Below are 12,263 nucleotides of genomic sequence, written 5' to 3'. Positions count from 1 at the left end.
GCTTTTTTTCTTCATCTGTCGCTGGGAATACACTTTATAATAGGGGCTTATAAATTCTTCGAAATATTTGAAAAAAAACTTTAAGGAAAAGACGTGTTATATAAATATCTTAAGTGTATTTTAACATTTCAGAAATTCTTTTGTAGTTCTTAAGAGGTTTTTAAGTTATTCTAAAATTTAAGGATAACACGTTAAAAAAATATGGACATTGTTTTATATAGAAGAAGACTTACCTTTAAGGGTATTTAAAATTCGCATTGTTTTATTTTTAAAAATTTTTCTTACAGTTTTGGCATTTAAATGAAGCACTGAGGCTGCTGTCTGCTTTTTGCGAATCTGGGCAAAAAGGATTTTTGCACATTATCATCTTTTATTGCCATTATCATATCATCTGTGGGGGTTCGGTCTCATCTCCATGCCGCTAAGGATATTATTTCGGGTTCTGTTATGTAATGTGTGTAGTAAGTTCTTGAGATTTTCGTTAGTTGGGTAAGGAATGATATTGCTTGAATTTTATGTTTTAAATTTATGGCTTTGGGTGGTTTTTAAGAATTAGAAAGGCGTTTTGTTGCTATGTGGTATCAAGGGATAAATATATCCAGGCAATAGGAGATGTGAAAACTGATTGGAGTACTTGTGATTTATTAAAAATATTTTAAGTATATTAAAATCATACATTTAAGTTCAAGATAGATGGTAGAAACATTCCATACAATTTAACATAGTTCATTTTGCAAAACTTTCCTTAACTAAAAGTCGAATGTAACAATAACTTCGTATTGCTGCTGGGACCCTTTCCTTCTAAACTTCCTAAGTAAATACGAATCACCATTCGCACCTTCAATTGTTGTGGGATCCTTGCCCAAAATTTTGCCCAAACGCCCTCAGGTTTTTCAGCCAATTAGTGGCAAATAAAATAAATTCAATTTGGCGCACACACCCGCGGGAATCCCGAGTTTCAGTTGAGCGTATGTGTGAATAATGTGGCCCGGCGGCCCTTCCTCGGATCCCGGATATACCTACATATACCCCAGTGACCCTGGATAACCCCCGCATTCTGGCCCATCAGAGGCCTCGAATTAGCGCAAATGTTTTCAAGGGTTGATTAGGCAAATGTTCGTTAACTTTCGGCTGCACTTGTCGGGATTACAAACCTGGAGAAGGGGAAATTGGGAAGAAAGGTAGGGATAAGAAGGGATCTGGAACTGGGACTGGAATGCGCATTAATTATGCTAAACATTTTTAAATATTGTCCTCACGTGCATTTCTAACTCAGCACAAAAGATGCGGCTCTTGAGGATTCGTGCACTGCGGAAAAATAAGGGAATAGAATGTTATATTTAGAAATAAACTGTTGTAGACAAAATAAAATTCAAAATAATTTTTGTTCTGAATAATTATGTTCTTTTAAAGAGGTCCTAACATTTTCATTTATTTAAAATTGTTAAGAATTGAATGTATATTTCTCTCGGTGCATACCCTACATCTCTCTCCGCCTGAGTCACTTTTGATTGGATCGAGTTTTGTTTAAGGGCGAAACTTTTGCGCCCCTGACTTTCATTCCATATCCCTGGGGTTCGCTTGATTTCTCGCTCGTTCCGTCGGCTGGGCAATTATGCAAATTAGATTTAATACCTTTTAACACATTTAAGCGGATTACAATTTAATATTTCTCACATTGTTTATCTACATTTGTTTGTTTGCCAGTTTTGTGCTCGGGGTAGAACATTTGTGCCGATAGGTGAGAGGATTGGCTTAGACGTGGGCACACATGGGTTAATTAGCGCTGACAACAGCAGCGGCAGCAACAACAAAGTTGATGACTCTTTTTGTACATTTTAATTGTAGCAATTAATGTGGCACAAGCAAAAAGAAAAAGGGACACCAGGAAGAAGTTCTACAAATTATCAGCAATTTGTTACAAATGTTGATGGATAGATGGGTGGTCCTTAAGACGTGGGGCTGGAAGGGGTTAAAAATTGAGAAAATAGGATATATAAGACGGCAAATGTAAGGGTTAAGAAGGAACTGTTTTTATGTAAGGATAAGAAAGGATGGTTACATTAATATTTTAGGAAAGGTAGGGAATCTACAAGATGTTTATCTATTATCACATTTGAAATCAAATATTTTTTTTGCCTTAAAAAACTTAGCAAAATATAATAAACGTTAGGAAAACAAAGATATAGATCTAGCTCTTTAAATCACATTAAAAAAGTTTTAAATTAAATAATTTATATTTCCTCATACAGAAACTATTCCCATCAAAATCATTAATTGTTTCCATAAGCACTTCTCCTTTTCCCAAATCCCCTTTCCTCCCCTTAGTTTACCATATGATTATCTCCTACCCCACAAAACCCTCAACCTTTGGCGACAAATTTATCAATTCATTAATCAATTCATAACCCAATTGAGAATGGAATGTCGAACTCGTGATACGCGACTAATACCATAATTTCCAGCATGTTTACACAATCCATCTGGCTATATTCCAGCAAACCAAACAGATAGAGCGTCGGCTGAAGGAGGGGTTTTCGGTGGTGACGAGGGAGACAGTCGCGGAGCAAACACAAAATGTCCAAGAGCAATCAGGAATTTCCAACTTGGCTGCCATCAATCCATAAACGAAGCAAAGAAAATCCGTGCGTGCGTCCACTGAACAAACAAGGAAAAAGGACAGCGAAAAGGAACCATTTGGAGTAGGGAAAAGATAGAAAAAATCCACTTTCGCGTTCTGAATTTCAATTTTATCAGACAATTTGGAAGGGTATCCCCAGAACGTATGTACCCATTATGAACATAAAAATAAGACTGACTTTAAAAAGCACATTTCATTTTTTTATAGCGAAATATTCAAGTACATTGTTCTTGATTTAAGAACATTCCTTCTTAAAAACCGTGTACGTTTATTCTGGTAACAATTATCTCAATATTAGAAGGATATGATGAGAAGAGAAAAGTTCAATTGAGTTTCAATATGTATACACTACTGACTGGACTAATAGTTTAGATGTTGAGATATACAATGTAAATACCGCCAAGATTAAAGCACAGTGAAATCATTTTTATCTTCAAAAATTTCGTTCTATTTTTAAGAACATTCTGAACTTAGATTAGAACATCAGAGTTCTCTTTGTGTACTATTTCAAAATTAAACCTTAATACACCTGAAAAATATATTTTTTAATAGAAAGCAAATTTAAAATCAATGTAAATTCAATTGTTTCATCAAATGTAAAACAATCGCAAAGGCTAAGGTTCGAATACATTTGCAATATAAATTTTTACAAATAAATATTATTTGCAACAGAAATATTAATCTAAATTGCAAAAACTCCAGGCGAAATTGAGTATCGGAACAGTCCTGCCATAAAGTCAATGTCCTGGCAGTGCCAAAATGATTCCGATTTAATCGTTAGGAAATTTTTGCGACAGCCCGAACAATTCCTCTATCAAAGCTAATTGCTCGGGGCATTAGGCGAAAAATGGGCGGAGGGGTTGGGGGAGGAAAATCGAGAACGAGATGGTACGATTTGTAAAGGAAAATTGTCACCATATGCGTCAACACGCAATAATTCACCAGAAAGAATAATCCAAACAATTGACCAGACTCCGTCACATTTCCCATTTCCTCCCCTCTCTAATGGCGAGGGTGTGTCCTTTTCCTACGCCTCTGTCTCTGGATTTTCCTCTGCCTGCAGCAAGTGCCACTCCCCCCGCCCCCACCCCCCTAAGTAGCCAACCCCCCACACCCCTTTGGACCCCTGCAACGCTCTTTTGGTGTTTTGGTGCTAATTGAATTCATTGCTGCGTTGATCAAGTGCTGCCAAACAACAACAAATCATCCCCAGAGGCTAATGATACCAAACGACTGAAGCCAAACTCAACTTGCAAGAGTGGGGGGGGCTGCCATGGGTTAAGGGGTGGCCAAGAGAGGGTTGCTTGTCTGGTTTTTGGACCAACTGCGGGCTCCGTTTCCGTTTCCGCATTCGTACATATATATCTCCCTGTTGCTGTTATTGCTCTGCGTTAAATGAAATTAGAAAACCTTATGTTGAGTTAATTAGCAAATTTAACGGGGCAATGAGGGGAGAAAGTGCTTTGCAGGTGGAGGGGGAGAGAGTTTTGATTCCTCATATATATTTCAAGAGGGTTTTAAGAAGTGGATTTTGGGCTAATCAATATATTTGAGAAAATCTTCCTAAGATATAATATATATTGTAAAAATAAAAATAATTTTTGTGATTTGATGGTTAGTACATTATGATTTCTATAAAAAATGATTTATAATAAGATAAAATTAAAAAATCGCATAATAGCCAACCATATTTGTAGTACTTACACTAATAAAAAGCCTTCGATCCAAGGATCTTTTGCAACTATGGACTTATTTATCTATTATGGTTAATATTAATATGTTCTATTAGACCTTCTCAAGTAAAAATGTCCAACTCCGTATTAAATAATTTTCACCTGGATAGAACAGTATCATATTAAATCATGCAGTTTGAATGTTTTGCTTTTAGTATTATTTAATTATTGACATTTAATGGATCCAAAAACTTTGAAATTAATTTCATTTTTGTAGATTTTGCCATAGTAGATTACCATTCAAAGAATTCTTAAGAGAAGGACTGCTTTATTCTAAAAAATATTTAAGATGTCTACCAAAACGTTTACGTTTACCAAAAAATCCAAAAATCCGATGGTTCTAATGACGGCTCACAACTATATCGCTCGGAAATCACCATATTTGCTTTGAAAACCATCAGTTATAGTTCCTCAATGTGCGCATATGCATTTCCCCCATCAATTAGAAAGGATTTGCCCAGCGCGGCAGCAATTAAAAACGGAATGCCGCCCATCAATTGTGATATCAATCGAAGCCAATCAATAGGGCACCACAGCATCCTGACCCTCGTATCCCTCCTCCCATTTCCCGATTTCCCATTTCCCCGCTCAGCTGACAGAGTAAACAGCCATTAGCTAGCTGGCTAACGAGCAATAACCGCTTATACACCCCCAACCCCGACTACGATGCCCAGACAAATGCAAATTTGACAATAATAAAATCCAACATATGACAATAATCGCACATATTTGACAATAAAATCGAAAATCGAGGGAATTTCGATTGAATATTAGCGTAAAAGTTCACCGAATGCGAATATAGAAATGAGAGGGGTGTGCAGTGGTGTAGGCTAAATCAGTAAAGCAAACATCACATATAACAAAATTAAGCATAAAATGTGATCATCTGTGTTGACATGAAGATCAAATTGGAACCCAGGAATAGAACTATAAACGCCGTGCAACCCAAGAGGGTTGTCCTGCACTGGGAAAAAAGATCTTGGAGAAACCGAAAATTTTTCAGGACGAAGGTTACTGTTTTTATTATGAGCATAAACAAGAAAAAATTGTTTGTACTTATAATAAATATTTGGAAAAATAAAGTTAAGTTGTTAATATAATGGATAAATATATAACAAAATAATACATTTATTAATACTTCCTAAACAAAGGCGAACTGCCAAACTTTTGTAAGAGAATTTATTTTTTATTTTAGTGGAACCAAATACTATTCCTTACAGAAACACTAATTATGATAGATAACAAATACAAGGTGTGTATATACTACTGGTTATAAGAAGAATTACACATTAAAACTGTGAAATAGGTTAAAAACAAAGCATTAATGATCTTTCAAAATAAATGGAATACTATTGCAAATCTTTTAAGGCAAATTAAAAATACACTCTAATTATTTTCTCTCAGTGCAACTGATGACGTTGCCCAACAGGGGATAACCAAATTGTAACACCAGCAACAATGGCAACAAAGTCAGGCGGGGAGGGGTACATATCCGTTCCGGGGGACTGGGAAGTGAACCCTCAACTCAATCGGCGATTTTCTGGGTGTGTGCCTTCCTCAACTCAACGCTTGTGTGTTTATAGAAATTATAACTCACATTTAATTTGCAACAGATGCGACAATCAGCAGCAGGCATCCCGAAGGACCACGAACAGCATCCAGGACCAGCCATCCCAAAACCAATTCCAGTTCTACGGTTTGATCTTTGTCACCCTTTTACGGGTATTCATTGAAATTCTCCTGCTGCAAATTACCCGCTAATAGCTCAATGAATTGAAATTAGGGAGAAATCGTTCCCCCATCCCTTTGCATTGTATTCTGGTTCAACACATTTGGCCACTTCAAGGCAAATCAAAATAAAGCGCAGCATCAGCAACCGCAGCCCAGGGTGCACAGTGGGTTAAGTTAAGGGGAGAAAGGTTCCTAGAGTTCAGTGAGTCATGTAATGGTTTGAACTGAAGAAGCAAGACTGGAATAATTTAATGAAATTTTTTTTGGTCTGTATGTTATGTAGAAGTATTTATAAACCTAAATTTATTTTATAAATATTAAAAATATTTGTTTAAATATATTTCAATTTTATTTAATTTTCACAACAATTACAGTTTGCAATGATAGAAAAGTTTATAAAAATATAGTATTGGCTAAAAAAAAAGGTATGATTAGTTTTTGATGTAAGTTAAAATATAAATAAATTCAAAAGTATCTACTTGATATTTTCTAATAGTAATATTCATCAATATTTTGGTTAACCTTCAAAACATCTGTGTCCTTTTCAACCCACTGTGTCACATATCATCATTTATATAATTGTGTGCTTCTTTCATTTATTCAGACAAAATGCGCTACGTGTTAGGGGCAACCAGAAGAGCCAAATGAATTTTTATTAGCCCATCAGAAAACAAGAAACTGCTGCATAATAACAACAATAACGGCAACAAGAGCAACAGATCAAACAACCAATAATAACAATATAAAGCATACTTCAAGGCAAACCAACAGCAACGATAAAACCCGTAAAGTCCGTCCGTGTGCGCGTCTATGAAATACTTGAGAATTACGTGATAAAGTGGACGGACGAGTTCTCTTCATAAGATTGGAAATGGGTTCGGGCATGGGAAATGCAATCGAAAGTGCTTAGAAGAGAACGATTCCAAATGAGTTCACACTTTATGTCATCTTCTTTGAAGGAGGATAGTAATAGAGGTAATTGTTATCACACCACATATACAGTAATTAAGTGTCATTAAAAATGATCAAATATTTAGTTTTCTTTATATATTTATCGTCCTATATTATTATTTTTAAATTTGGTTAGGTATTTTGTATCCTCTTTAGGAAGATATATATCATATATCACCTTTCAACTGGAATTAAAGCACCCCACACTGTTCACTTACTATATATTTCAACTATCCTTTATAGAAAAGAATATTAGATAGATAATATATATGATATATACTTATATAATGTATCACAAAATGTTACACCTCTTTAGGAAGATCCAGACAGCTGATCCAAGTTGATCTGAGTTCAAGCCGTTATCAAAAACCGGGAATTCTCCAATCTGTTTTCTTTATATTGTATCGCTTGATAATAATACTTTATAAAGGTCGTCTTCGAGCGGAAATTGAAGCTCACCATGATTTTTTCAATTTGCCATACACGCACACCGAAAAAAACCAAATCGAAATCAACAACCGAAGCAACTTCAAAGTGCTTTCGTTGTTCGCCTTAAGTTGGCTACATTTTAATTAGCGAAATAATTTTGAAGTGATACTATAAATTTAGTCATAATTATTGTCTCAGCAATTAACTTGATTATCTGCGCACATTTTGATTTATTTGCACGATAAGCATTATCGCAAGGGTCCTCGGATTGGCGAGAAATTGAGTAGAATTTTGATTGGGAAGTATATGTGGCTAATGGCTCTTTCTTTATGGCCGTCGTGTATTTATAAATTTGAGACCACAGACAGCTCTCGAAGCCAACCAGATTAGATATTCACATGAATATATATTATATGTATATTTATACATGTTTTCCTGTATCAATTTTTCGTTCCGTTCTATAAATTATTTTGGTGGTCATAATCAATTTTCAGCTCTCCTTCGTTTTTAATTAGTTTATTGTTCTAACATTGATTATTTATAGATATGAAATTCTTAGAATTTCTTTTTATATAGAGTTGAAATACGAAAATAGTTATCACTATTTTTAATACCCATTTTCCCATATTTATTTCTTTATTCTTCATCTTACCTGTTCTTCAGTTGTTGCCCCAGAAATTCAGTTACTATTAATGTTTTTCATCATTTATTTTTTCCATTTTTGATTTCGAAAATAAAATCCATACAATTAACTAATTCAATCGCAATGCGATATTTTACATACATTGTTGTAGTTGCATTTCAATGGCTTTTGTTGATTTTGTTAATATTAAATACTACAATTACATAATTACAATTATTTACACAAATTACACAAGCAAATTACGAATTACCAACTAAACTAATCGCATTTAATGTAATTTATTTACTTAAGCATTACTCATTTAGTTTAGATTTATGTGTATTTTGTTATTTATTTGCGTGTTCCTATTTAGATTTATATTTATGTACATATAGGGGCCAGGGTGGGGGGCTAATGAATTTAATTTATATTTCTTGTTTACATATATCACACAGTGCCCAGTTGTTGGGTCACAAAATAAAAATAATAACAAACCGAAATCAGGTGGAAAAGACCCAAAAAAGATTTCAACCGATTGCGCAAATGAAACTGGGGCTAAGGAAACAGGGTGTCTCGATTTGATGGTGGGACGGCGGTTTGATCGCGGCATGACTAGACTGGAGACCACTGCCCCAGTTGCTCCTCCTTAATCCTGCTCCTCCTAACTGGCTGCACTGGGGGTCTGCTGCTGCTGCTGCTGCTGTTGGTTGGCCTTGGCCCTCTCCTTGGCCTCCTGCTGGGCCTTCTTAGAGCGCTTCCACTTCATCCGCCGGTTCTGGAACCAGATCTTCACCTGAGTTTCAGACAACATCAGTCCGCTGGCCACCTCGAATCGCTTGGGCCGACTTAGATACTTGTTCTGCTTGAACTGTTTCTCCAGCTCCAGGAGTTGCTGGGACGTGAAGGCGGTTCGAGGTCTCCGGGTCTTGCCCAGAATCGCATGGTGCGGATAGGCGGCCAGTTCCGGGATTCGATGGTGCAGCATTCCAGCGCGGGCCAGGAACTCGAATTGCAGCTGTGAGGGCATGAAATTATGACCCATAGGTATCTGTAAAAAATATGAGATATATCATTATATTGCAGTCAATACACTCCTTTTATAAAGATACATTTGATTGTTGTTCCTAGATTTAAATTAAAAAAAAAAAAATTATTAATAAGGATGGTAGTGATCGTTTTTCAGGATCATCAGTTAGTTAGTTTTTAAACCATCATTATTTAAGTTCTTAAAGATTTTAAAAATTTTATTTAATACTGTTGATAATTGTTTTTTAGTCCATTATCGTATGTTGATACATGATATATTTCGTATTTAGTTAGTTTATTGCAGAAATATTTTTAATTTAAAAATTTTGAGATATGAAATTTAAAAAAATGTACGTAAACGTAAAGTAATGGAGAATTCGGATATATGTAAAAGCTTTCATTCTAATGATATATTTTAATTCAATGATAATATTAATTATATATTGATATATATTAATTCAATATAACCATATTATACTTACAGGAATGGGTTTGCCGGATGGATCCAGAGGCCTGTGGAAAGCGGAGCCACCCTGCGCCAGCAGTTGATATGGATGACCACCCGCGTAGAGTGGGAAATCCTGGGGTCTGATGGGACTGTGCGGCGGAATGGGCTTCTTGAACTCGTCATGGAAGTCGGACATGCGCATGGACAGGTGCTGGGGATGCATTCCTCCATGGGGCTGCTGATCCTCACAACCGGGACTGATGGGCGGACTAGAGCGATGCGACGAACTCGGCGACTCAGATCTGTAAGAAATACATATAGAAAGACAAACATTTTATAAGACACCCTCTATTGTGTATTATCTAACCAATCGATGACAATCGAAATTACGCGACACGGTTTGAAAACAATTAATATTACCGCCTCCCTCCCCTTGTCTAATTTGTTTGCTTTCGAACACAATTCGCACTTGAAATTAGCCACTCACACACTAAAGGCGGCAGACACATGGCGTATACGTAATCTTTGTGGCTGATGACCAAACTGGAATTGACCAATTGAAGGCTTTTTTTTTCTTGCCATGTTTTCGAGTGCCAGCAAAGCTGCTTTGGGGCTTCATGGGGGCTTCGCTTTGGCTTTCGGAATGGTTTTCGCCGAGTGCCTCGGTTTTGTTTGGTAGCCAGCCAAGGGATTACCACAAGAAGTTGAGGGATTCTTGGTAAGAGCTTCAGTTTTTATTGGAATTGCTTTTTAATTCTCTAATGCAAATGAGTAATGGGTGGGTAAATATATTTGAATGTATGGAAACTATTATTGTCAACACCCATTGATTATAAAGAATTATGGCCATAACTGCCTAACTTTATGTTTGTATATGGTATTTTCCCTGTAAGCCTTCATTATTTTTGATAAACTTTTGGTAATATAACTAATTAAATTACCTGAAGAGAAAAGAATGGTACATAAACATATTTCTATAACCAATAATAACTATATTTATTACCTATTATTTATTTAAATTTTTTCATTGAATAGACAGTATTTTCTCTACATGGTTTTTTGTATTAAATTATTAATATTATTTGACTTGAGGATTTCTTAAAAATATTAGAAACAAAAAAGTAACAACCATTTGAGTGGTTTTCCACCTCTAAAATCTCGGGGGTCTTAAAGTTAATAGATATTTTTCCTATACCCTTGTTTAGCAAATATATTTAATGTGTTATAATTCGGTAATAAACGGTTATTAATGATATTTAAGAAGATTTTTTCAGAAGGACTGTACAACCTGCTGTTTAAATATAAGTAGAATAAGTTTGGTAACGAAATATAGCCTATGTAGTATTGTCTTTACTTATAGATCTGTCCTTCTTCTGACAAAATATGATATTGTTTTTACGTATAGATATGATCTTCCTTTCTTATCCCCTGATATAGTACAACTTGAGAGTTAGTTCCTAACACATCGTTACTCACCTCGACATGCCGTCGGGACTGGGTGAATCGTACTCCCTGGAGTCCCGGATGCGCTGCAGTGCCTCCTGTTCGCTGATCCCGCCGGCGGCCGAGGCAGCCGCCTGAGCAGCCGCTGCCGCATTGGAGGCGGTCACGAAGGCGTGGTTGAGTTCCGCCTGATCCCGGGCATAGTGCAGAGCGGCCAGGCGATCATCCACTATTATGGGCTGCGGTTCGCCCGTCTGGTGCTGGCTCTTGGCCAACAGGGCGTCGATGCAGAAGGACTTCTTGGGCTGACTTTGGGCGGGTGGCAGGAGAGTGGTTGTGGCCAAGCCGGCTCCACTGTGGCTCAGGTGATGGCCAACGGGTTGCGGTGATCCAGGCGGTTGTGCAGATGCTCCAGATGGTGGTGGTGGTGGTGCAGATCCAGGGGCAGGTGCACCTCCCGGCATCATCAACGGAAGTCGTGGCAGGGGATAGGCGCCCAGGGCGGGATGCGGATGGGGCACATGATGTGGTGGCGGGAAGCCCTCAACATATAGCCGTGGATGTGGTGGCGGCGGTGGACCGGCACCCACTGGCAGAGGAGCCACTAGCAGAGGCATCTGAGAGCCCTGACTGCTATCCGTTTGACTGTGATCCTGAACACCACCGGGACTCAAGGCCGGGGCGTAGGCGCTAAGTGGTGATCCTGTGGTGGCCGTCGAGTGGGTGGGACTCGCTGCCGGCGGGCTGGCGGTTATCTGGGATCTGGGCGACAGGGTCGAGTGATTGCTGCCCTGATCGTAGTCCTGGGCAGGTGGTGAGGATCGCTGGTGGCTGCGTGGCTGGTGGTGCAGACTGCTGCTGTGGTGCTGGATGTGGCTGAGTAGCAATTGCGACGGCATTGAGGCGTTATTACTGGCGGTAAGCGGCGGTGGAGGCGGCTGTTGCGACACTTGGGCACTGGACATGCTTCACTGGGGTCACCAAAGTTTAGTCTATATTCCTTTTATAAATATATATATTTATGTTTTTTGTAAACTCCAAACTGCCAAACACTTTCCAAACACGTTTCGAAAACGGCTCTTTCGAACGCGTACGCACGCGAGTCTCTAAATATTTTCTACGAAGCGAACTCGACGAGCGCTCATTAACGACTGTGCGCTGTTGGAAGCCAAACGTGGTATCATATACGCGATACGATACGGAATACCAGTATAAAGCACCACCGGAACAATCGGTACC

At 37.8% G+C, this 12,263-nt stretch overlaps 1 protein-coding gene across 1 annotated transcript; it reads right to left on the bottom strand.

Moving 5' to 3' along the window:
- Positions 1–8,174: 8,174 nt before the first annotated feature.
- Positions 8,175–12,189, bottom strand: exex (motor neuron and pancreas homeobox extra-extra). Its single transcript, XM_036816201.3, has 3 exons — positions 11,058–12,189; positions 9,616–9,883; positions 8,175–9,155 (listed from the first exon to the last, which is right to left on the bottom strand). Exons 1-3 carry the CDS (start codon positions 11,987–11,989, stop codon positions 8,769–8,771), a joined length of 1,587 nt encoding a protein of 528 aa, XP_036672096.3. The 5' UTR covers positions 11,990–12,189; the 3' UTR covers positions 8,175–8,768.
- Positions 12,190–12,263: the final 74 nt, after the last annotated feature.

This window comes from Drosophila suzukii, chromosome 3 (assembly GCF_043229965.1).
Source record: "Drosophila suzukii chromosome 3, CBGP_Dsuzu_IsoJpt1.0, whole genome shotgun sequence".
NCBI classification, from domain to species: Eukaryota; Metazoa; Arthropoda; class Insecta; order Diptera; family Drosophilidae; genus Drosophila; species Drosophila suzukii.
This window is presented reverse-complemented; position numbering and strand designations above follow the sequence as displayed.

Excerpts from the sequence above, each read along its gene's own strand:
- exex (XM_036816201.3), bottom strand. The coding sequence starts at position 11,989 with ATGTCCAGTGCCCAAGTGTCGCAACAGCCGCCTCCACCGCCGCTTACC. Across the intron at positions 9,884-11,057 it reads AGTCCCGACGGCATGTCGAG|ATCTGAGTCGCCGAGTTCGT; the intron begins GTGAGTAACGAT and ends TATTTCTTACAG. Across the intron at positions 9,156-9,615 it reads CATCCGGCAAACCCATTCCT|ATACCTATGGGTCATAATTT; the intron begins GTAAGTATAATA and ends TATTTTTTACAG.